The sequence below is a fragment of the Elgaria multicarinata genome, chromosome 9 (genome assembly GCF_023053635.1).
Source record: "Elgaria multicarinata webbii isolate HBS135686 ecotype San Diego chromosome 9, rElgMul1.1.pri, whole genome shotgun sequence".
Classification (NCBI taxonomy): Eukaryota; Metazoa; Chordata; class Lepidosauria; order Squamata; family Anguidae; genus Elgaria; species Elgaria multicarinata.
The window spans coordinates 13,275,304-13,302,240 of record NC_086179.1 but is presented as its reverse complement, the minus strand read 5'-3'; the positions used below and the strand labels follow the sequence as shown (position 1 = coordinate 13,302,240).

General features: G+C 45.1%; 1 protein-coding gene across 7 annotated transcripts in view; it reads left to right on the top strand.

The window, feature by feature from the left end:
- The window catches only part of SOX5 (SRY-box transcription factor 5), a 606,763-nt gene that overhangs the window by 563,380 nt on the left and 16,446 nt on the right, over positions 1 to 26,937 (top strand). For all 7 annotated transcript variants that reach the window (XM_063134784.1, XM_063134786.1, XM_063134785.1 and 4 more), the window contains 2 exons: positions 20,633 to 20,741; positions 22,796 to 22,969. In XM_063134784.1, coding sequence (XP_062990854.1) covers positions 20,633 to 20,741; positions 22,796 to 22,969 — 283 coding nt within the window. The remainder of the gene's footprint in view (positions 1 to 20,632; positions 20,742 to 22,795; positions 22,970 to 26,937) is intronic.

Genomic DNA, 26,937 nt, shown 5'->3' with positions numbered 1-26,937 from the left:
GCAGAATAAAATATAGGAAAATGTGTTCATTTGCATAATGCATGCAGGTTGCAGAATACAACTGAGCTTGTACAGAATTTTCATTTGGTTTAGCGCAGAGTACCCACAGCTTAACCGATGGGCTGTTCTGCCCCAGCTTGATTGTTCCACTAATAGAACTATTGTATGGCGCATATATCCATGGCCAGGGAAGAGGGGATGGCGTACTTGCAGGAACCTTCTGCTGTACCATGGGAACAGATGGCAGCTAATTCATTCTTACCATTATTTCGTCAATTGCTCTCACTTATAGTGCAATCTTATGGGCGTTTTCCCTTGCAGCCATTACATTTATTTATGTTTAAGTCTGTCTGGAATATGAATGCAAAATGTACGTTGGCTAGAGCATAGATTTGTTCTCAGCACCATGGTCTGTCCTTCATCTCCAGCATTCACACCTGGCACAACAAGACCCAAGAATTTTCTTTCTGGAAGACTTGTCAAAGTATTTTGCAGATCTTGGAGAATATTCAGTAAAATTCCCTTCCCACCACTACCACCACCACCACCACTTTTGCCACTTGCAAAGAGGGTCACCTAGGCATCCAAACCCAGATATGTTGATTTTCTGGAGGGCAGGAATGGCGCCCTTCCAAAGCATGTGCTTTACCACTGAGCCATGGTCCCTCCCCACCCTAATTTGTCTCAACCCTGCCTTGAGAAAATCTGCTGGTCTTACTGAAACTCCTTGAGTTTCCCTCAGAATCCCTCTAATGGGAACGCCCAAACTCACCACACAATTTTGCTTTGAACCAACTTCAGTGGCCTACATACACAAAGGTCTTACTGGGTTGAGATTTTGCCTTAGCAAGTAATGTCTGAACAGGCTTTGGGATTTGAATTGGGGGTAGAGGGTGGTGGTGAAGTGCACAATCTGCTTCACATTCATGCTATCAACAGTGACCAGACAGCTTGCAACGACACGTCAACAGGGCGTGTGGGTATTATGTCATCACCCATCCATCATACCAAACGTCAACCATTCGGTACGTCCAATCAGCGTCCTTCACGGGATTGTTCACATCAAAAGGGCAGTTTATTTGAAGAGCTACTGTACAGAGAGAGTTTCGTTCCTCCCCCACCTCTCATTGCATCGTAGCATTTTCCTTCACAGAAAAAGAATAATACTAATGAAAATAGATGTCAAGTTGATATAGTACCAAGATCGGGCATGTTTTTTCCTAAGCTTTAAACATTTTGATTTGTTTTGAGCTTAGAGCTTACTCCCTCTTCTTCTTTTTCCTCCTCCTCCTCCTCTCTCTCTCTCTCTCTCTCTTTTTCTTCTTCTTCTTCTCTTTTTTTTTTGCCATTTGGTTCTTAGCATTTGAGCGTATTTATGGCCTCTGCATTTAATGGCCACATGCCTTGTTTTCACAGATGGTCAGTGAAAGATTTTCTCTCTCTCTCTCTCTCTCTCTCTCTCTCTCTCTCTCATTGTAGCTTGCTTTTTGGTTTTGCTATATTTGTCACACTGCCACCGCTTGCAGCTAACGAGTGCCCACACATGGTCGGGATTGATTATCAGACAAATTTGGATATATATATATATATATATATATATATTCTCCTCTCATTTTTTAAACATAGATGACTTCATTGCAAACTTTTCTTTTCTTTTAAAATGGAGAGATTTCCCTCCCCCGTTGGTTTTTCTGAAAATCTATATTTATTTATTTATCTGTTTGTTTGCTTGTTTATTTAAAACAACCCATCACCAAAGCACTCAAGGCAGCTAACAACAATTTAAATACAAATACATAGAAGGAGCAAGAGAACACATGCAAAAGTAAGCCAGGACAGATGAAGACAAAGACTATTGGTTGGTTGGGTGGGTGGGTGGTTTAAGAAATGTATATCCCAGCTGTCCATTTTAATAAAATGCCCAAGGCAGTGCACAAAATTCAACATCATTTTTTTAACATACTTAAAAATGAAAACAGACACTGAGAAGCAAGACACAGCAGATAAAATGTAACATCCTATACCAGGGGAGGGAACGTCTTTCAGACCTAGGTCCATATTCAAATTTGGAGAAGCTCTGGTGGGTGGGGCTAAAGAAAAAAAGGGGGCATGGCCAAAAGTGAAAGGTGACAGGGGAAATACCCTAACCCTATTTGGACCTTCCCTTTTCTGTTTAAACAATATAGTTGCACATGAGTTATTGGGGTCAATAATACTACAGAATATAAAATACAAAATGCCTGCACAAAAAGTCAGCTGGTGATCTGTATCTTTCTCTGTCTCATTCTTTAGCTTCAGGACACCCAATCTTCCTGCTCTGCAAAGCCATTCTATCCCATGTCATTCTCTCCAAATCCAGTTCTTTCTCTGTCCTTCTGACCAACACAGCACCCTCTTCCCAGAGCCAGGCTCAACTCCTCTCCCACTTTTAACCACCTAACACACACCCCTCCCTCCCCACGTTCCATTATTGCAGTACTACTGTAAGCACATGCCACATAAGTCCCTAACAAATGGCACACTGGTGAAAAAGTTATTGGTTATCAGTTCTAATAATCCAGCTTTCACTATACTGGCTGGGGATGATAGGGGTTGTAGTCCAGAACATCTGGAGGGCAATATGTTGGGGAAGGTTCTTCTAGTTCAGCTAGAACATGAACTGTTCAATGTAACATTCGTACATGGTACGAGGCACTATTGTGGGGGGGTCACAAAGAAGGTTCTAACTGGGGAACAAAGTTTTTAAAATTCAGGTTTGTATCCCTTACACTGTTTGTGGTGACATGAATAGGAGAATGAGTAGTTTGCCGTGAAAATAGACAAAATATTGGCAGGGGAGTTCACCCTCTATGCTCCTTCCTCACACAAAATGGACTGAATAGGATCTGCACTGAACATCTGCAGACATGGCAAGTAAATAAGGGCTTGAAACAGCATTTAATGGGGGGACACGTCTACATGATTCATTTATCCCGAGGTCATCTCTAGGTCATCCCTGTGCGTCCAAATGATGCACAGGGGATCCCGGGGTCAATCAGGGATGACCACAGACTTTCCCCAGGATAATTGGAACCGGAGACTTCACAATTTTTCTGCGGTCGTGGGACAACCCCAAGGACTGCAGCTAGTGTGGCATGCAATCATGGGTCCTCAGGCACAGAGCTGCATGGGGTGGCTCCGTGCCCATGGGGGTGGAAGCAATTTCGCCTTCCCTGGGATGGCGGGGATGTTGGACGGAGTTTGGTGGGGGGTTACTTACTGTTTCACCTCACATGTGGGTCTCCTTTTTAAAAAAAAACACGGAGCCCGCGATGTACCTCTTCCTTTCCAGGACATCGCGTGGCCGTACAGACTCTGGGGGAAGATCGCAAAAGCAGTTAACTCCGTGATCTTCCCCCTCCCTCCCACTACATGATTTTTCAATTGTCCCAATCATTTTGAGGAGGTGGGTTAGAATTGACCATAATAGCTGTAAGAGCAAGAACAATGCTTTGTGCTCACAAATTCTGATATGTATTTTCATTGTAATGCAAAAGGAGTTGTATATGCCGTTTTATGCCCTGGCAGCAAAGAGTATGTGAGTATGACAACAAGAGCCATAAAGGCCAGACGTTGTGAGCATACACACGGTATCAGAAATCATGGAACGCGAGCCCCTCTTGTCCAGCATTTTCACGACTAAATTAAATGATTTAACATTCTGCTGCATGGAAAAGATTAAAGCTCAAGGACCTCAACCGCACCGTATGGCAGTGATAAACCTTGTAGCAATATCTTAGAATCTGCTGTTCACTCCACCACATGGTGTAGTAACAGGACTTTCTGGCCTATGGCTAAACAACAAGCAAGACATTTATGATGATGTACCCTTTCCCATTTCTGAATGGTTTTCTTCTTTCGGACCAAACTGTGTTAGACGGTGCTCAGTTTTAAGTAGAGTTTGGTTTGTTTTCCCCCAACGTATTGTCATGCCATTCAGGCCAAGAGAATTGAAATTGGTACAAACTACAGCGATAGGAGGGGTGGGCATCCCCTGTTTCTCAAGCTGTCAGTCTGACACTTCTGCCATCATTTGGATGGAGTTGAATGACAAGCGACTTCTAGCATCCTTGTAAGGAAAAAACCTGCCAGGCCTAGGACTGTGATCATATCCATCACTTCCAATGTTTTTTCTGCCTTCCCGCATGCTAGAATCATGTATTTGGGGCGAATCAACAAACTCATGTGCAAGCTTGCAGAACTCCTATGAATCCCATCTCAGAGCAGTCTCTGACCCGAGTCCATATCAGAGTGAAAGCTTTATTATTTTTTCTTGTCACATTAATATCCATGTGTAATTTATGCATCAGTTGTATGTATCTTTGAAGTGCACACATTCTTCTCCCATTGATTAAAACATAGTTTAATCAAAATTGGGAGGCGGGTAAGAAGTATTTATTATTATTATTATTATTATTATTATTATTATTATTATTATTAGTGTGCATTTTTCAAAAGTATGCATTTTTTCATGTGCATTTTTCAAATGTACACATGTGGTCAAATGCACTTTGTATAGTCAGTGAGTCCCGTTGCAAGCTCAGAAATGTATGGATTTCGACTGCAGATTACGTCCGAGTTGGTGTTCAATCTGGAAGATGCAAACTGAATTAAAATGAACTGCAATGAATTTCTCATACATCCCTAATTTGGGACACTAGCTCACACAACTAGATGTGCAATTTTTGCAGTGCAGATCTGAAGCAGTGTCACACATCCCATGTGTATTATCTGCAAGTGTCTTAATTGTGCACCATGTGCACAATTAAGAGCTTCTCTGTAATGAAGAAGAGAGAGTAAGCTTTAGGTACAATCTCTTGCACAATACTATTACTGTCTGATCACAATATTATCAAACCTGCTACTTTGGAGGACCCCTTAAGCACATATTCATTTATTTATTTTTTGCACTGGGAGAAGAAAACCATAGGTGTCCAAATCTTACATAAGAACATCAGAAGAGATCAAGGGTCCATCTGGTCCAACATTCTGTTCACATGGAGGCCAACCAGCTGATAACCAGGAACCTACAGGCAGGACATGAGTGCAACAGCACCATCCCACCCATGTTCCCCAACAACTCGTGCACATAGGCTTACTGCCTCTGCTACTGGAACTGGGGTCTTCATGGTTTAAGGCCAGAACTAGTTGAGTAAACAACACAGAACAAACCCAAGCTGTAGACCTCTTGTTGACAGCTGGCACGGTCACAAGCTGTAATGGTGGACGCTGGTTAATTCTGCAGAAAGAATTAGACAAATTCACAGAGGATACACCTGACAGCTTAATGAGACCTCCACGTAAAGTGATCTTGTACCTCCAAATACCAGAACCTGAGGACAATCAACAGGGGAAATCTGTCAACTCCATGTCCTGCAGGCAAGCTCCCAGTGACATCTGGATGGCAACTGTGCTGGAATAGATGGGGCTTGGTCCCGCCCAGCAAACTATTCTTACATTCTGATACTAGTGGCATCTCAAACTAGGTCTAACCTGCTCTAGGGGAAAAACAAAACGCAACCATTCACACACATCACAAATCTAGTGCCCGTTAATATACCAGGCTTGGCCGAGAAGCTACAGGCCTTCTGAATAGTGGAAATATTACAATAAGAACAGCATGGCGTTTGCAGCTTCTTTCATGTTTTCTCAGGAAGGTTGCAGCTGATGGAATGGCTGTTGAGCCACTTTTGACATGTGCAGCACTGCTAAGTAACTGAGTCACCCTATTGTTTAGTAAACAATTACCAGCAAAACGCAGCCTGTGTCCTGACTTTCTGTTTACATGAAAGCAGCGACTCCCTATCCTGTGTGGGCTGCGATTTTCATCTTCCTCCGTCCTTCTGGCATGCTACCCCTTCCCATTGAAATGTTAACCCCTTGATGGCAAGGACTTCACTGTGTTTTCCATCTGTGTAGGAAGAAAGTGAGAAGGATCAGATGCACATGTTAGGCGTCTTAAGTCTTGAAGAGGTAATGGTGGTGGGTGGAGGGATGACACCATAGAAAGCTGCCTTACACCATTGGTCCACCTAGCCCAGTATAGCTGACACTGGCTGACAGTAGCTCTCCAGACAGGACTTTTTCCATTCCTACCTGGAGATGCCAGGGATTGAAATTTTGGCCTTCTACCTGCAAAGCAGGGGCTATACCACTGAGCTATGGCCCTCTTGGGATGTACGTTGGATCCCATTGATTTCAATGGGTCCTAAGTACATGGAACTACATGCTGCTAACTTGTGGCCTCACATTTTTCTAGCGTCATAGCTAGCATACCAGTGAGAGCCAGTGTGGTGTAGTGGTTAGAGGGTTGGACTGGGACTTGGGAGATCCAGGTTCTGGTCGTTGTCCCCATTTGGCCACGAAGCACACTGGGTGACTTTGGGCCACTCACTGACTCCCAATCTAACCAACCTCCCATGGTTGTTGTGAGGATAAAATAGAGAGGAGGAGACCATGTAACCCACCTCCGGTCCCTTGCAAGAGGAAAAAAGGCGGGACATAAATGTAATAATAGAATAAATAGATAAATTACCTGACATTTATAAAAGGCCAGGTGTGTGTCGAGGGAAGATTTGCATATTATTACAATAACCCTGGGAGGTACATTGCACATAGACATTTTACTGCCTCCCTTTGAGAGCCTTTTCCAAGTAGCAGGGCAGGCTATCCCACGTTGGGGCACATGGGCAGATTTTGCCCTTACCACAGTGGTCTCCCCAGATGCAGCGCCTTCTCGTCTCTAAAATGAGGATGACGCTAACCTACCTCGTGGGGTTGTTGTAAAAGCAAAACTCATTTGAGTCTGTAAAGCACTTGGCATGCAATAGCGTTGTATAAATGACAGCGGGAAGGAGCTGCAATCAGGCATGAATAAGACCCAAGTTCCATGTATCCGTGTTGGCTGTGCTTGGGAGACATTCAGAGGGAGGAGGATTTGTCTTTGACTCTACATGGAATGGATCTTGGTTTTGAACTAAGCTTAAGGTTTTGCAACGGTGCTTTCATGCCATCCAGTTCTGCCCAAGAGCGAGGCTGGATAACGCTTTAAAACTAAACTGCCCTACAATTCCACCCCAAAGGGGCCCTGAAAACAAGCTTGGTAATTCTCCCATCCCTCTTTCTGTTATTTCTGTGTAGCCATCAGGGATCTTGGGTAAGCAAGGATGAGCTCAAGGGGGTGGAGAAGGCATTGTTGGGTCTTTTTCATTTTTAACTTTAGTACAAACAAGAAAAGCATAAAATCCCCTGACTGATAAATCTTAGTTACATTATAAATAATCTTTCGTCTACTTTGGTGGTCCCGGGGAGTTTATATAATTGGAAGGTTAAAGCTCGTCTTTGTTGCTGTTTCCCTGTTCATTAGTACGGTAGAAGACAATAAAACAGGGCAGCCAGAAGGGGAGTTAACAATAACCGAGTCAACATTTGAAACTCTCACTCCATTTTATCATTTCACGCACGAGCTTTATAGCTCTGTAAACTATATTTAAGCCCAGCGCAGCCCGTTGCAACAATGGATTCTGTTTCTGTTTAATGGCATGTTTCCCGTGGTAACATTCATTATCAATATGACATCCAGAGATGAGAGATGCTAGACATGTTGATTGGATCCCATCCGTGGCTCAGTTATGGTGTCCGACGTGGAAAGTACCTCAACTTTAGGGAACGGGGACAAACATTTGTAGGGCAGCAGTTCAGCTGAATGTCAGCACTGCTGGAAACCCACTGGTGAGGACTACTTGCCTTCATTGTGTCCCCCCCCCATTATTTTTTCTCCTGTCTCCCCCTTCAAAAAGGTCTTCCAATGTCCTGATGTGATGAGCACCTGCCTGGGTCTTGGGGAGGCACCACATTCATTCCCACAATGCCCCGGAGTGATGCCACATCAAGGCCATGTGGGAAATGGCAGCTCTCCCACTCCCTCAACCCAACCAGGCACATACATCAGAACATTGCTTCTGTCCCTGCCATCCGCCAGCCCTGGCATTGCTGCCAGGACCTCCAAGGAGGTCCCACTGGAGGGCACTTTGCCTTAGGACCCTTCAATCCTGGTGGCAGTCCTGGAGGATAAAACTATCAATGGTGACTAATCCTGATGGCTATGTCCTACCCTACTTCCACTATCACCGGCAAGTATGCCTATGTACACCAGTTGTGGGTTTCCCATGAGCAGCTAGTTGGCCACTGTGTGACAGAATGCTAGACTAGATGTATCTTGGTTTAGATGGATCTTGGTCTAGATGGATCTTGGTTCGTCTTATCTTCCGAATCATTTGCTAAGCTGGCAATCTGTGTCATTCTGCCAAAGAGAAGTATTGTACTACTACCACCGCATCTGATCAGAAAACTGGGGAAACAGGATCTGTAATATTTTCCTGAGAAGCTGACCAGCTCACCAAGTGGTTTCAGGCCATAGTATTTATTTATTTATTTATTTATTTATTTATTTATTTATTACATTTATATACTGCCCCATAGCTGAAGCTCTCTGGGCAGTTCACAAAAGTTAAAAACAGTGAACATTTAAAAATGTACAAAATTTTAAACCATCAAAAACATAAAAACAACAGTATAAAAACAACAGTATAAAAACAGTGGTATCCATTTAAAAACAACAGTTCTGGGGTACGTTAAAAAAAAAACCCTTAGCGTTGTTAAATGCTGTTAAATGTCTGGGAGAAGAGAAATGTCTTGACTTGGCGACGAAAAGATAACTATGTTGGCACCAGGCGAGCCTCGTCAGGGAGATCATTTCATAATTGTGGGGCCACCTCTGAAAAGGCCCTCTCCCTTGTTGCCATCCTCCGAGCATCCCTCAGAGTAGGCACTCGGAGGAGGACCTTAGATGTTGAGCGCAGTGTACGGGTAGCTTCATGTCGGGAGAGGCGTTCCGTCAGGTATTGTGGTCCCAAGCCATGTAGGGCTTTATAGGTTAAAACCAGCACCTTGAAGCATATAAGCAGCCAATGCAAGCAGGCCAGAATCGGTGTTATATGTTCAAACCTCCTTGTTCCAGTTATCAATCTGAATTCCTCCATTTTCAACCTTACCAGTGAGATGCCAACTGTTTCACAGTTAGTTGTGTAGTTTCAGTTGTGCAGCTTAGAAGTTAGGTTTTGCCTGACCAATTGGATCCTTCCGCACTACCCACCCCCACCCCAGTCTCCTTAGCTTGATCTCTCACTGCATTTGGCACAAGGCAGAGCAGAACATGAGGTTAGAGAGCTGTGCCTAAGCCAGCACTTCTTGGCACTCTGGGCTGGCTTGCATCCCCCGCAAGCGTGGAGAAAAAAATTACTCACTGAGCAAACAAATGTGAATGAAATGTCTTTGGGACAGTGGGGTGGGGTGGGGAGAATCAGGAGCTCAGTCCTGAGGGTGGATAGCTGAAATGAAATTTTAACCTTGAATTATGCACTTGGAGAAGAGCGTTTTGGCAAACTCAGCCCAAACTGAGTTCACAGCTCTCTAGGATTTTGCCAAGGACACGAGCCAAGAGGATGCCTCAGCAGAAAGAATGTCATTGTCGGCCTAGTTGTCGCTTGGCCCAGTCCTGTTGTAGGGTATTATGGGGTGGCAAGGGGAACCCTGCACTTGAAGCTCGATCCGTCATACAGTTAGGCTGAAGTACTAGTGTGTACATCGAGTTAATTCTATGGAAATCCAAGAAGCTAAAAGCCAATTTAACGTCACGGCCTCCACGCAGAGGCTGCCGAAAACCACTTCTGTGAGGCAGTGCTCCACATGGCAGCTGTATCGTTTGGAAGACACGTTCCATATGGTTCAGCCTAATAGCCTGGAGACTAGTATGGGTGAATCTGTGATTTTTGCTTTCTCCCACATTCATTTTTTTAAAAGTTCTTTCACTCCCAAATGTGAAGGATTTCCAGACTTTTTGTAACTTATTATTAAAAATGATTTGAAATTCAATTCTCTCACCATTACCCGCCCCCCGGGCCCCAAAATTTGGAAAACTAGGAATGGACAAAAAATTGATTTAGATTCAGAAATCATGCAAGTGTATCCCAAACGCAAATGCGAGCAGGAACACGTGTCTTCCAAAAACATTTGCAAATTCCCAAACCTTGCCAAAAATGTACATTTTCACGCCTTGCTATATGGGGTGGGGTGGGAGTGTACTTTTGAGCGTGCTCTTTTAAAAACAACGTACATTTTTCCCATTCGAAATGCGCTCTTTCCCCATTCAAATGAAATAAACAAGCAAACAAAAAACAGTGCAAATCAAGCATTGGAAACCAGGTGAGGCGAGCTTCAAAGGGGCATTTGGGGAATGCCAGTGATCGCAAAAAGTCATTTGTTCACCCGTCCAGATAGAGAAGTTTGCAAATTTTGGTAAATTCTTATCGAAACCGAGCTGAAATGGGATTCTCACTCATCCCTAGTGGAGACTCCCTTGGGAATCTCAGAGGAATATGTCCCTGAGTTGGATCTCAGTGGGATTTCATCAGCTCAGCACCCCGAACTTCATTTGACTTTCCGCTAACTGGCCCACCTCAGTCTGCTGTGAGTCAAACAAGTTAGTGGGTTTCTATATTTTTAAAGTTACATAGAATCATAGAATAACAGAGTTGGAAGGGGCCTACAAGGCCATCGAGTCCAACCCCCTGCTCAATGCAGGAATCCACCCTAAAGCATCCCTGACAGATGGTTGTCCAGCTGCCTCTTGAAGGCCTCTAGTGTGGGAGAGCCCACAACCTCCCTAGGTAACTGATTCCATTGTCATACTGCTCTAACAGTCAGGAAGTTTTTCCTGATGTCCAGCCAGAATCTGACTTCCTGTACTTGAGCCCGTTATTCTGTGTCCTGCACTCTGAGAGGATCGAGAAGAGATCCTGGCCCTCCTCTGTGTGACAACCTTTTAAGTATTTGAAGAGTGCTATCATGTCTCCCCTCAATCTTCTCTTCTCCAGGCTAAACATGCCCAGTTCTTTCAGCTCTCCAGACCCCTGATCATCCTGGTTGCCCTCCTCTGAACACGCTCCAGCTTGTCTGTGTCCTTCTTGAATTGTGGAGCCCAGAACTGGATGCAATACTCTAGATGAGGCCTAACCAGGGCCGAATAGAGAGGAACCAGTACCTCACGTGATTTGGAAGCTATAGTTCTATTAATGCAGCTCAAAATAGCATTTGCCTTTCTTGCAGCCATAAATTGCACAAATTATGACTGCAGTTTGCACAAATTACGTACATCTCAGCTGTACTTTGCACAAATTTCATCCCCACCCTACCCTCTGGAAATAGTCCCCAAAGTTCAGGAAAATCTGGCAGCTCAGCTCACGAAAGCAAGCTGTTTCAGGGGCACCATGGAAATTCAGCAAGGCCAAAAGGGAATGGATTTCCCAACGACGGACATCCCTAGACTTACTTTTCCAGTATCACAATTTCCCTGACATAGTATCCCTTTGGGGAACTGTGAGAAATTAAAATCGAGGTGGCTGGCCCCAGTGGTCTGGCACTACCTGGAGTGCTCCTGAATGCCACCAGGTGCTGGGGCCCACCAACAGAAGAAAAAGCCCACCAAGAGCACTTTGCCTAGGACTCCTTCAAGCCAGGAGCTGGCCCTACATGTGTGCTCACTCCTCATGTTCCTCAAACGAAGGGGGACAAGGCTGAAACCCAGCCCCAGTCATTTGTCAATCTGTTACTAACCTATTGTGGCAGATTGTGGCAGAGCCAAGCAGCTTTTCACAGCAGATTGTGTAACTGTAGCTCCCTAGTAATGCTTACTCTTTTTCTTCTCCGTGTCATGCCCATTCCATCACCACGCCCTGCCTTTTCCTTCCTTGTTGGGTAGCTCATAATTAAAACATTGCCTCGGTTCTCCTCACCCAGATGCACATTTTGTTGGAGGCGGGGGGAATTGTGCTGTGCCGAAATTTCAACCATTCCATTTTTGGCATTTTATGGGGATAAGGGGGGATGAAAACTTGGGAGAAAGTGGCCGGGTGAGGTGAGAATTTCAGAGAATTTTCTCCTTGTGGAGAGGGACAGGGTTTCCACATACCTTTTTAAATGTAGCCAGTTGTTGAGGGGTCTTTTTTCTTTTTTAAAAAAATACCTCTGGCATTTTCAGGAGCCCAGGAATGCTTACTGGAGAGGCAGAGGTCACTAAGAACTGCTAGGCTCCTCCAAATGCCGAGGGAAGGAGGTGTTGTTGTTTTGAAAAACTGAAAAATAGAAAGAAGGTCCCTCTTTCTCAGGGAGAGAGAAAGTTCCTGAAAATACGGGACAGGATTCGGCCCAGCACTAAAAAAAAATACAGATAGATTCCCCTCCACAACATTAGATATCAATGGGACGGACTTTCATGTCTCATTTTGGCCCTTGATGGCACCACTCTGGACTCCTTTGAGATTCATTCCCCTCCATTATTTCTTAAAACCTGGTATGATTTCAGCCATATGTCTTTGATTTATGCTATTGGAGAAGGTACTGCAGTGCTATCTTCTTCTGCCTAGGAATATATGAACAGAAGGCTACTTAACCCAAAAATGAATGAGTGGCCCAGTCGAACATCCAACTATCACTGGCCTACTCAGCTGGATGGTCTGAAGGAGCTCAATCCCCTCATCACCCACCAGCCTGTCCTAGTTCCCGGGGTGGGGTGGGGGGTGTACATGATTGAATATTGAACATCTTTCAGCCTGAGAGTTGAATTCCATTTAAGAGAAGGTCTTGGGGGCAGCATTCCATTGATGGATGGAGCTAGAAGCCAAAGACGTGAGGCCAAAATACCCCAATAATATTGTATCTTAAAGCTCTCACTGCCCGTAACTAAGCCTTAAGAGAGGCATATCAACCTTGTAGAATGGGGCAAGGGAAATATACAGAAGTCAGGAGCTACAAAACAATCCATGGTCAGAAGAAAGGAGTTGGGCCAGGAAAAGAACACAGGGCCATCTCGGGAACCCAAGAGCGCTGGATTGGGACCCAGGAAGGGCAGATTTGCCCACCTGCTCTCAGGCCTGAGTTTATGCACCCCTGGTGTAATCGGTGGTGGTGGCTCCATTGATAGCAGCCCAGATGGGTCTCCTGATTTCCCTGCAATCCTTTGAAAACTGAAGGAGACACGCTCAATGTCTTGATGCTAAACTACAACTCTCATCAGCCCCAAACCAGTGGCAATATCTACCAAGGGTGATGGGAATTGAAGTTCAATTCCCATGATCCCAAGCAGAAGGAGATACCGCAGCATCAAGATGCTGGCTGTCTTTTCTTCAGTTTCCGAAGGAATGCAAAGGAAGGTGGAGAAACCTAGGCAGACCTCTCCCCTCGCAAAGGGACCATGGATGAAGCCACTGCCAACTCACCTGCTCTGGACACCTCCCTCTAGGCAAGCTCCTCCCTTCAGGGACTAGGATCTCGAGGTGTTTCCCCACTTTTATCTAGGATAGGGCCCACAGAATACCTTAACGAAGATTGTCCCTCAAACTCTGTTGTACGTATCATTTGCCCCACACCAGTACAGGATATCTTGTTGGGAGTCTGGGGCTGGTGGAAAAACTCTCAACACCGTTGTTAAGACCTAGGACTAGAGTTGTCACCAAATGTTGCCCAAAGTGACATTTCAAGGTGAATTTGGCCTGAGAAAACTCTGCAGCATGTTGAGGGACGTGTTTCAATGAGGCTAGAGATCCACCCACCCACCCACTCGACGCTCTTTGGAGTTCAGCACACTGCTATTCACATTAGTGCTAGCGCTGTGCCAAAATCTGTCCTCCAATTTCCCAAAGGTTTTCTTCCCCATGAAAGAGGCTTCTGCTTCTCTGCCTCTTTGTCAGCTCACTTTTGAACTTCTTTTGGTGGTGTTTTTGAGCTTACCTTATCATTGTGAGGGGACCTAGAGTGCTGAGCGTGTACTTGCTTGCTTTCTATTACACATCCCTCCCCCTCCCATCACTCTGCATCCTCGCTGGTTGCCCATGCTTCCTGATCAGAACATGTCCCATGGGACAGTAGCTATCCCATGATGTCCTTCCGTGGGCTTTAACTGAAGTATGGGAAACCAGGGAGGCTGCCAGCTGCTGAACAGATGACTGTACAATGAAAGAAAGGACACTCACAGACACTCCTTGAACATCTCATAAGTAAGGTAAGCACAAGAACCTTAAACCCTACCCATGGTGTCTTGTTTTGGGGGGGGGGGGTTAATGTTCTCCTTTGAACATTCTGTTCCAAAGCAATTTTTTTTTTATCAGATTGAATGAGAACTGTCCCAAAAAAATGTGAAAGAAATTTTCGGCACAGCACTAGTTAGTACAAAATGCATGGATTTGGCTCTACATTGGATGCGTGCCGGAACTCACAGTCCCATGTGCCACAGACACATGCTGTCTGCCCTGCCAGTGGGTATGATCAGAGTGGTGAGACCCGTGCGACATCATCAACAGTTAACAGGTGTAAAAAACATTTCAAAACTTTCTACGTTCCATCAAGCCAGCCATGATTAATGGATGCATTTTGATGTGCGAACCCGAAACCATTGCGCTTTCCCATTTGGCATCGTTAAATGGATTTTGCAAGATGAAGGTGGGTTGTCCCACTATCCGCATGCTGCAGTTAATTTGTGAGTGGGCAGGGATGGGAAGGAATATCCATTTCCTTTGACTGATTGATGGCGTGAACATAAATTGAAATACCATCTCAGAAAGCGCATAATCCAGCTGATAGGATATTGCCACCCACCACTTCTTCTTCTTCTTCTTCTTCTTCTTCTTCTTCTTCTTCTTCTTCTTCTTCTTCTTCTTCTTCTAAGGTAAACAGATTAGGTGTTGGTTTTGTAATGTACTTTGCCCCAGTGCCATTCATTGCATGGCTTCTTGATGCATTTGGTTGAAAGAGCACTGAAATCCTTAGCTGAGCTAGGTGTTCCGTGTAACGCTGAGTACTTATCAAACCTCTCCCAAAGGGAAACACTGCGCTGGAAATAGATAGTGATAGGACCATCGATGAATGAATGAATGAATGAATGACAGTATTTAAAGGCCACCCCATAACAGAGTTTTCAGAGTGATTATCAACAAGGAAAAAAAGTACAACTTAAAATTCAATGCAGTTAACAACAGCAATAAAAGTATAAATAGAGCACAAGTGGCAGAGAGGGAAAACAGCTTATAGCGAAAACTGATTAAAAGGCTGGGGGAAATTAAATGGTCTGCCATAAGAGCAGCAAAATAGTGGTGTTAGGCAAGTGTCTCCTTTTCTCAAACAGGCCCTCTCCCCCAAACCATGCGCCATCCCTCACTTGACGGGGACACATGGAGTGTTACAATGATTTGTATAAAAGCATTTACCTGGTATTGGAGGGCAGTTAGTATGTATCATGACTTACTCAATAAAGGTTACTCTTTGTATGCTGTCTGGAGAGTGTTCTACAGCTAAAAGAAACATTAAATACTACAGATCAACAGTGCATAAACTATGGAATTTGCTACCACAAGATGTAGTGACGGCCACCAATTTGGATGGCTTCAAAAGAGGGTTTGACAAATTCATGGAGCAGAATGCTATCAACGCCTACTAGTCCTGATGGATTATTTGCTACCTCCAATATCGAGGCAATATTACTATGTACACCAGTTGCTGGGGTACATGGGCAGGAGGGTGCTGTTCTTGTGGGCAACTGATTGGCCCTGTATGAAGAGAATGCTGGATTAGATGGACCTTGGTCTGATCCTACATGGCTGGTCTTGTGTTCTAATTCCCACAGGATTCATATAGCAGTGACAGAGCAAGTGAAGATGGATACAAGGAGTTATGCTTTAACAAATAAGGAGGGTGGGGTGATAGGATAATGGTGGGGTGGCATTTGGAGGCCTATTCTCAACACAGAACTGAAATTTCAGTGGCTTAAATGGACCATTTATACCTATAATGTGGCACAAGTGTCTCCTTTATGGAATCCATTTACATTAACATTAGATTCTTGGAAATCCCTGAGCCACCATTTTTATGCAAAATGTATTTAAAATAACGGCTCGCTAAAGGGATGGGTGGCTGCTGTGTGCTCACAGGCTGCGCAAGCACCTAGCAAATGGGTCTGGTAAGTGGAGGTGGCTTGTAGCAGGGGTCCAGCTGATTGGGCGGGGGGGGTGTCTGTTGGACTCCACACACACACACACCGTGGACTCCCACAACAGCCCTAGAAAAATGCACATTAAAAATACGTGTATTTTTTGAAAAATGCTCAGAAATATGCTTTAACCTGTAGGAGAAGAATGTGCACGTTGCAAAGATATGCACAGTCGGTGTGTCCATTTGGAAAGCTACACATGAACATACACAGGGATTTTCATGGGAAAAGAAAAACAAAGCTTGTGATTTGTTACAGGCTCAGTTCAGACAACACGTTTGTCAATGCAGTGTGAAAACTCCACTCAATGGTTACGTTTTTAGGAGGTACTCCCCACAAAACATGTTCTAAGTCCACCGTTGTGTGACTGTGGGCTACCGTGGAGCTGAGTAAAATCCATCGCGACGTTTGATTGACAGTCCCTCCACCTCTCTCCTCCCTCAGTCCTCCCAATGGTATCCCAGCAGCCATTGCTGCAAGAAACAACAGCAATCCCAGCGGCTCTCCTAGAGTGGCACTCCCTCTTTTCGCTGCTCTTGCCAGAAAAACAGAAAACTCAACGGAGCCTGCCACGCAACACGCAACACAACGGTTCTGCAGGGACTCTCCTCTGCAGAGCGTGGATATTCACAGTGGAGTGTTTTCCAAGAAACCTCCACTGTGGGGTGGAGTTATCCTGTCAGACAACACATTTCTCAACAGTGGTGTAGAAACTCCACAGTGGAGTTCTAGAACCACCACTGAGAAATGTGTTGTCTGAACTGAGCCACAGACTCTGGTCGGAACAAAATTTTGAGGTGGAATTTGAAGAACTTCAGCAAGCTCGCATTTTGCTGATTTGCACATCCTTAGTGTGGACAGCCTGTATGTTCCTTGCCCCATATGGCTATTATGATTATTACTATTCATGGGATTACGGCTCAGTGGCTGAGTACATGCTTTGCATGCCGAAGATCCCAGGTTCAGGCCCTGTTATCTCCGCATGTCCGTGCAGTGCATTACATAACAGATGGCCCTTTGGATTCCAGTAGCTTGATGGGGGGGTCACTCCTTCCGTCTTTTTTTACTAACGTCCATAACCATAGTGCTGGACTTAATACAGCATCCCAGAAATGCTTCGGCGATCCTCCGCTCGAAACACACATCGCTGAGTCAAAATACCATTTCTTAATTAGTTCTCAAAACTTTCCTGTTTCTTCCCCTCTAACCTCTGATGGCGTCCCAGTAGAACTTATCCTTGCATAGTTTCCCCCTCTCGGATTTAAGTCATTTAATTTATGGATTATTGGGTCCTTTCGTTGAAACTCAAATACCCTGTTTTGCTCCGACAAGTGTCCCTTGCTTTTCCTCTTGCGCGTGTGGTGTGTGTGCTTCGGGGTTCTTTAACCGTGTTATTTTGCTCCTTGCTTCCGCGGCAGCGATTGGTTAAGTGGAACAGCTGGGCCGTCTCGGCCTTGGAGGCTGCTCCGTTATAATTAAAGCTTTCTGCGACTCGCATTTCACCTCCCCCGCCCCGCCGCCGACTCCCACCCGCCACCCCTCTCCCTTCCCTCCACGCCAAGATTGACTGAGGGTTCACTTAAGTCAAGGCTCATAGGGACATAACAAAAGCTTTGCTGACTGTTTTGACATCGCTCGGTTTTGGAGTGACAGCCTCTGAGAATTATCTCAACTTTCCTTTTGATGGTGACTAATTGAATTATTTTATTATACTGCATGTTTTAGTCGTGGGAGGTTAGGGGTCGCCTTGTCACTGAAACAGAGTCTCTGTTTCCCTCCCCTCTCTTATCGCTTCGGTCTTCTGCAGAGGGAGGCAGACAAGTTGAACTGTGCAACTCCTGGAAACGGGAGGGCCGCTTGCGCTTTCCATGTTACCTGTGGGCGGAACTGCGGCGCTCCCGGGTCTGAAAGCCTTTTGCAGCTGTGATGAACACGTGTATCTTGCTCGGAGGAAGGAAGAGGTCCTGCCAAGCCTTCTTCAAGGCCTCACAGTGGATGCAAACTTCTCAGAGCCAAATGCACGACATTAATCATCGCAGCCGAGCGTTTTCAAACCTAGGAGAGAGCCGTAGGAGATCCGTGTTTGTAAACATGCAGGGGACACTTGCCAGAGCTCTGAGCACAGAATGGGATGTCTGAGACTCCCCACCACCACCACACATCCCATTCCCAAAACTCAAGGGAACTCTGAGAGCCGTCTCTGATGTACGCCAAGGAGTAGTTGTTGGTGTGGGTGTGGGGGGAGGAATGTAAGGGGAGACATAATAGAGGGGTGTCAAATAATGCATGGTACAGAGAAAGTGGGTAAGGAGACCTCTCTCTCTCTCTCTCTTTTTCTCTCTCTCTCTCTCTCTCTCTCTCTCATAATACTCATCCCATGAAGCTGAATGGTGAGGGATTCGGGACAAATAAAAATAAGTCCTTCTTCAAAGAGTATATGGTTAAACTATGAAATTTGCTACCACAAGACATAGTGATGGCCACCAATTTGGATGGCTTTAAAGGGCGATTGAACAAATTACTGGAGGAGAAGGCTATCCATGGCTATTAGTCCTGATGGCTTTATGCTTCCTCCAGTATCAGATGCAGTATACCTATGTACACTAGTTGCAGGGGAACATGGGTGGGAGGGCGTTATTGCACTTGTGGGTTTCCTGTTGACAGCTGGCTGGCCACTGTGTGAACAGAATGCTGGACTAGATGAACCCTTGGCCTGATCCAACAGGGCTCATACTACTACTACTACTACTACTATTATTATTATTATTATTATTATTATTATTATTATTATTATTATCTTATGTTCTTATTCCAGTCTTGGGGATTATGTGGTGGGCATACAGAAACATTTGAGTGTGACTAAGACAGGCTCACACAGCATATGACTCTCTAAGGCTAACACAGACCACCAGCCACGTATGATATTCCACTAAATGAACTTATTCTAGTAAGTGGGTTTTTCCATGCTGGCCAAGGAAAAAAGAAAAGAACTTCTCGTGCAAGAGCTGAGTCGTTACTGACTGTTGGAGGGATGCCAGCTTTCATTGACATTTTCTTGGCAGGCCTTATAGCAGGGTAGTTTGCTGTTGCCTTCCCCAGCCGTTATTACCTTTCCCCCAGTTAGCTGGGTACTCATTTTACCGAACTCGGGAGGATGGAAGGCTGAGTCGACCTGAGCCGGCTGCCTGAAACCAGCTTCCGCTGGGATCGAACTCAGGCCGTGGGGAGAGTTTCAGCTGCAGAAACTGCTGCTTTACCGCTCTGCGCCACTCTTTATATCCCAGCCTGTGTCTTTACCAGTGCGGAACTGAAATGAAGGGGAACACTCAGATGGCAAAAGGTATCTCAAACACACACCACACACCTTTTCTGCCATTTTTCACTACCTGTTTGTGGGCCTGGTGCCAATTGTGCTTCTACTTAGTAGCATTTTCCTCCTTTATTTTTTTTTCTTTTACCCATAAAACATCAGGAGGAATTGTCCACACTCATTTGGCTTCAAATACAATCCTGTAGGCCAGCCTTCCTCAACCTGGGGCGCTCCAGATGTGTTGGACTGCATCTCCCGGAATGCCCCAGCCAGCTGCTGGGGCATTCTGGGAGTTGTAGTCCAACACATCTGGAGCACCTCAGGTTGAGGAAGGCTGCTGTAGGCAAATCTCTTCAGTGTCATTGTGTCATCATGAAATCACGTTAAAGTCAGAATAATGCTTCTCATCTTAATCCTTGCTTCTTGTGGGTAAACCGGAGGTGGGGTGGGGAATGCACTCAGGAGCAGTGGGCATGATCAAACCAATGGAGAGTGGTGGTGAAAACCTCACCCGTTTTTCAGGGTGGCCTTGAAAAATCACTGAAAAGAAAGGGTTGTGTCCACAGCCTATGGAGAGAGTAAGAATTTCAGCCCAGCCTTAGCATTTAGCCATTTTCTCAATTGCCTTATTTGTATCTTAGCCAAGAATAGGGAAAAACTAATGACAGAAATAGGCCTGTCAAGCTCTTTATCGTCTGTAGATTGCACTGTTATGTATTACAGGTTTTACAAACACAAGTAACCAATTGAGACATCAGACAAATTAACGTCTTCAGTGGCCCTGTGGGTTGATGAGTAAGAAACTAAACTGAATTCCCCTTCAATACAATGAATTTTATCAGAACCATTAGAGCTGTTCAAGAGACATTCTAGTTGGGCACTCTCCTGTGTGTCAAACCAATCTGAATTTCACGAGCTTTTGAGGTTTACTCATCATCATCTAATAAGCTGTATTTTAAAATGGGAAGGGTGAATGTTCAGTGATAATACTTCCTTCTCATAACAGCTCCCCAAAAATGATTGTGTTATTTCCCCCCCTTTAATTTGCTTTTCCAAATCCACAGCCTTCTTTCTTATTTGCTAATCCTCTTCCCCTTGGGAACCTTGCAAATTACCTATGAACTCTGCGGTTTCATTGCACGTTAATAAAAAGACTGCTTTGTGCCCTCTCTTCTTTCCCCACCCAGGACAAAACGACACTGGAGAACCTGACTCAACAATTGGCAGTCAAACAGAACGAAGACGGGAAGTTTAGCCACGCTATGATGGATTTCAACATGAGCGGAGACTCTGACGGTCAGTAGTGAAGCAAACTTGCCTTATTTCCAGCTGTGCCTGTTCAGCCACCACTGGTGGAGAATGAGCACTGTCATCTTGGGTACTTCAACATGGAGAGGCAACGCCCATTAAACAAAGCTGGTGAAGTTATACCTTCTGCGGTGTCAAAGCGAGTATATTTTCTTACCGCTGTAAACGCCGCCGCTAAGGCCGGGCCCGGCCAAGAAGCATCTTTCACTCTGGAAAGAGCAGAAGAAAGGAGCAAACAGAAATGGATTTGGGATAACTGAGATCAGATGGAGAACTGGTGTCTTGCAGAGCTGAGTGGCCATGGGGCAGGAGCACACTGGGACTGTAGGAGCTTCATTGGATTGGATGGAGCTTTTATGCTATTTTCTATCTTTATTTATTTATTTATTTATTTATTAGATTTTTATACTGCCCAATAGCCGAAGCTCTCTGGGCGGTATGAAAATTACATTACAGAGTTGTCAGTGCATGGAAAGATGGGTGGTCAAGTGTTTATTTCCTTGTTAGGTCTGATGTACACATTACATTTTTTTTCTAGATGTCTACTTAGGGGGTTATCTCTAGGATCTGCCCTGTAGTCATAGAAGGGCTCTGCTCACGGAAGATGCCTCATCCTTAGGCCTCATCTACACCAAGCAGGATATTCCACTATGAAAGCAGTATGAATGGGGTATATAAAAGGCAGGAGCCACACTACTGCTTTATAGTGGTATTGAAGTGCAGTGCAGGATCTACACTACTGCCTTATAGTGGTAATGAAGTGCACTGACAACTGTTGGGGCCCAGGACACAGCTACACCAAGCAGGACATAACACTATGAAAGTGGTATGAAAGCAGTATATGGTATGTGTCAATGGGCCCCAACAGTTGTCAGTGCACTGCAATACCACCAAAAAGCAGTAGTGTGGCTACTGCATTTATTTATTTATTTATTTATTACATTTTTATACCGCCCCACAGCCGAAGCTCTCTGGGCGGTTCACAAAAATTAAAACCATAATAAAACAACCAACAGGTTAAAAGCACAAATACAAAATACAGTATAAAAAGCACAACCAGGATAAAACCACACAGCAAAATTGATATGAGATTAAAATACAGAGTTAGAACAGTAAAATTTAAATTTAAGTTAAAATTAAGTGTTAAAATACTGAGAGAATAAAAAGGTCTTCAGCTGGCGACGAAAGCAGTACAGTGTAGGCGCCAGGCGGACCTCTCTGGGGAGCTCGTTCCACAGCCGGGGTGCCACAGCAGAGAAGGCCCTCCTTGTAGTAAACCCTCCTTCTAGTAGCCATTTTATTTACTGCTTTCATACCACTTTCATAGTGGAATATCTGCTTGGTGTAGATGAGCCCTAAATTTCAGAGCTTCCCCCCTTTCCCTCCTCCCCGCACAGCACCTCAACTCATTCAACAGCTCTCCTGATCCTCTCTGTAGCATTTTCAGGGGGCTGGAGAAGCTGCTGCAGTGAGCAGGAGGCTGGGAAGTCTGCTTCCACCAGCCCAGTTGCACACAACAAAATCTGGATCCAACCCAGGGTGTTTTAAAGATACCCTTGAAAATGTAAGGTGTAAACAACAGGTGAAGAAAACCTTATGTTTGCACACATGGCATGTAAATCATATGCATACATATACTCACTAGGGAGCCAGGAATGGCTGTGGCTTCCTGCTGAGTGTACTTTCAGTGGCAATGTCTGAAAGGGTAGACACTTCGAGGTAGCTTGCAAATAGAAAAGGCATTGACATTTCCCCAAATAGGGAACTTAAGTTAATTAGCAGAATGAGAGCTAGGGTTCTTTCAATTGAATTCAAATGATAAGGGAAGAAACTTTTACTAGGCAAGATTGCATATTTCTATTAATGAAGTCCTAAAAGGCTTAGGGTCACGGTAAGAATAAATGGGGTTTGCGGGGTCTCTAGTCGTGATTCTTCTCTGATTGCTGCAAGGAGAAGCTGTCCTGCATCTGACTTAAAGTCATGTTTCAATTGCTGAGACAGTAGCTTTGTTCCTTACTTTTACTCCCTTCTTATCCCAACAGGAAGTGCAGGGGTCTCAGAATCTCGGATTTACCGGGAATCCAGAGGGCGTGGGAGCAACGAGCCGCACATCAAGCGCCCAATGAATGCCTTCATGGTGTGGGCGAAAGACGAACGAAGGAAGATCCTACAGGCCTTCCCTGATATGCACAATTCCAACATCAGCAAAATACTAGGTAAGGAAATAAAACAGGAGCAGTCAATATCTATCAGGACTGTTGGTTATGTGTAGGGATGGATGGATCATGTTATTTCTGGTGGATGTAGGTTTCACATGTGTTCATTCATAAGTCTGTGTCATCTCATTTTGTATTTAAAGACATATTTTTATATTTTCACAAAGTATGCATCGCTATGTGTTTTTCTAAACATATTTATATTCAGGAAGCAGATCGCAAAACTTGGAGAAGTGCAAAATCCTAAGGATAATTAAGGAATGCTCTTCCCCTTGACGTCCACCTGGTACCAACATTGTCACCTTTTTTGGCACCAGGTTAAACTTTTCGATGTTAGGTTTTTTAATCTGGTCTTTGTATTATAGTGTTAATTGTTTGTAGCTGTTTCAAGCTGTTTCGTTTTTTTAAAAAATATGTTAAAGGTTTTACATTCTCTTTTTATTGTGTTGTAATTTTTGTAAATCATCCAGAGAGCTTTGGCTACTGGGCAGTATGGAAATGAAATAAGATTATGAATGAATGAAAAAATCCCAGTCTGCACATTAGTCCGGGAGAGCTAGATCAGTGTGCATCTGAATTCCTAACAATTGAAATCCTAAAGCGCCTCTATTTTTGAGCAGTGATATCTTGACTGGTCATCCAGTTCCACATAAGTCAGATTATCCAGTTCCACACAGGCCTTGCTACAAATTACAAAAAAATACAAGAACCCTACTGGATCAGACCAAAGGCTATCTAGTCCATCTAGTCATTATTATTATTATTGTTTCCTAGGGATGTCTCAGTCATCCAACTGAGTCTGGGAGTCCAACGGACTCCCTCACCTCCACCCATAGTCAGGTGTAGAATTTATTTATTTATTTATTTTATTGCATATTTATATACTGCCCCAAAGCCGAAGCTCTCTGGGTGGTTTACAAAAGTTAAAAACAGTGAACATTAAAAACAAACATACAAAGTTTAAAAACATAAAAAGCATAAAAACAATAGTATGTTTATAAAAACAGCTATTCTGGGATCCGTTAAAAACAAACAAACTCCGTACATGTCGTTAAATGCTGTTAAATGCCTGGGACAAGACAAAGGTCTTAACCTGGCGCCGAAAAGATAACAATGTTGGCACCAGGCGAGCCTCGTCGGGGAGATCATTCCATAATTGGGGGGCCACCACTGTAAAGGCCCTCTCCCTTATTGCCATCCTCCGAGTTTCCCTCGGAGTAGGCACTCGGAAGGGGACCTTAGATGTAGAGTGCAGTGTACAGGTAGGTTCATGTTGGGAGAGGTGTTCCATCAGGTATTGTGGTCTGAGAAATTGCGTGGCTCTGGGAAATTGCATGGTTTTCCCATTGCATAAATTAGGGTGACCATATGAAAAGGAGGACAGGGATCCTGTATCTTTAACAGTTGTATTGAAAAGGAAATTTCATCAGGTGTCATTTGTATATATGGGGAACCTGGTGAAATTTCCTCTTCATCACAACACTTAAAGCTGCAGGTGCCCTGCCCTCTTTTAAATCTGGTCACTCTAGCATAGCTCCTGCAGCTTTAACTGTTGTGATGAAGAGGGAATTTCGTCAGGTTCTCCATATATGCAAATGACATCTGCTGAAATTTCCTTTTCTATGCAACTGTTAAAGATACAGGAGCCCTGTCCTCCTCTCCATATGGTCACCCTACATAAATGGCAGCCATAAAGGCCCCATTTATGCAAGAATAAGGGCACAAATGAGGGCAGATGACTGCCGAGCACTCATTGGGCCTCGCCAAGCCTCAAATGAATTTATTTATTTATTTATTTAAGCATTTTTATGCTGCCATTCAGCCAAAAAAGGCTCTCACGGCGGCTTACAAAAGTATTTCTTGACAGTCCCTGCCCACAGGCTTACAATCTAAAAGACATGACACAAAAGGAAAGGGGATTGGGAGGGAGGAGGAGGGGGAAAAGGAAAGCAAATTCAGGCACTACAATCTTAATTGCAAAGTTCAGCAGTTACAGTTGACAGTTGGCAGCAGGAGGGAGGGGGCTCTCAGCTGGAGCTGGACCCAGGCACGATGGAGAGGTGCCTGGCTGCTGCTTCCTCCCTCATTGGTGGCCTCTGCAGAGACAGTTGGTAGCAGGAGGGAGGGGCTCTCAGCTGGAGCTGGACCCAGGCATGATGGAGAAGTGCCTGGCTGCTGCTTCCTCCCTCACTGGTGGCCTCTGCAGAGACAGTTGGCAGCAGGAGGGAGGGGGCTCTCAGCTGGAGCTGGACCCAGGCACGATGGAGAGGTGCCTGGCTGCTGCTTCCTCCCTCACTGGTGGCCTCTGCAGTGACAGTTGTTAGCAGGAGGGAGGGGGGCTATCAGCTGGAGCTGGACCCAGGCCCGATGGAGAGGTGCCTGGCTGCTGCTTCCTCCCTCACTGGTGGCCTCTGCAGAGACAGTTGGTAGCAGGAGGGAGGGGGCTCTCAGCTGGAGCTGGACCCAGGCACGATGGAGAGGTGCCTGGCTGCTGCTTCCTCCCTCACTGGTGGCCTCTGCAGAGACAGTTGGTAGCAGGAGGGAGGGGGCTCTCAGCTGGAGCTGGACCCAGGCCTGATGGAGAGGTGCCTAGCTGCTGCTTCCTCCCTCACTGGTGGCCTCTGCAGAGACAGTTGGTAGCAGGAGGGAGGGGGCTCTCAGCTGGAGCTGGACCCAGGCCCGGTGGAGAGGTGCCTGGCTGCTACTTCCTCCCTCACTGGTGGCCTCTGCAGAGACAGTTGGTAGCAGGAGGGAGGGGGGCTCTCAGCTGGAGCTGGACCCAGGCCCGGTGGAGAGGTGCCTGGCTGCTACTTCCTCCCTCACTAGTGGCCTCTGCAGAGACAGTTGGTAGCAGGGTGGACGGTGAGGGTGGGGGTGAGCATCTGACGGTTCGGACGCAGGTAGGTTCGTCCATCCATACTGTTTCCCACAGTGGCCAAGCAGACCTCTAAAGAAAACTGACAAACAGGACATGAACTCAAAGCATTTTCCCACTCATGCTCTCCAGCAGGTGGTATTCAGATATCTCTGATCTTGGAGGTCGCATATAACCATCATGACCAGCAGCCATTGATAGCCTTAGCCTCCCTGAATTTAGTTTACTGTTGTTCTGGGAGGATTTGTTTTGTTTTGTTTCCTGCATGAGGAGTCATTCAAATACAGGACATCCTTCCCACAATCAGAAGTAATGCCATCCAGTATTCCCCCATTCCGTTCCGCGTAGTGTACAGATTGGCTCAATCTGACCTGCGAAATTCGACCACTGCAGAGATGCCCTTAGGAGCAAGATTAGCCAATGCTATTGATTTCCCGTTGAACCGACTCACGGAGGCCCACATACTAGCTTGCTGGTTATAGATGGCAGGTAGGATGGTTTTAACAGGGCGCCTGAATTGATTAGATTAGTCAGAAGAAAGTGAGATAAGGAGTGTACATTTGTTCCAGGGACGATAAAACTTCTATACGCCAGTGGAAAGGATTTAAAGCCGGTCACGGCTGTGAGATTAGGCATATGAGTTGGGAGGCAAACACTTTGGTCCAGTCCCTGGATTTAAGAGTGGTCCTGATTAAACTTACCTTTAAGTAATCATCTTCAGAAATTGGTCAGATCACTGTGAACGCCTCCCCCCCACCACTCCGCCGCTCTCAATCCCACTACTTTTCATACGGAAAGTACAAAGGAAGTTTGAAGTTTCCCCATCTTAACTGATTGTTTTGGGATAACAAACTCCAACAGCACACTGCTAATTCATTCCGCTTAAAATAGGCGCTTGAGCCGGGCTGACATTTTACTCATTCTCTAGGGGATCCGCGTTGACATTTTAAAGGGCTTCTAAGCATTTTATAATACCCTCCAAATCTGGTTTTAATAAGCCATTTCAGCTGAAATTTTTAACATAAGGAATCACCTTTTACGGTTTAGTGTTAGACTGGGCCGGTATGTGTGTGTTGGGGAGGGGGGGGAATGC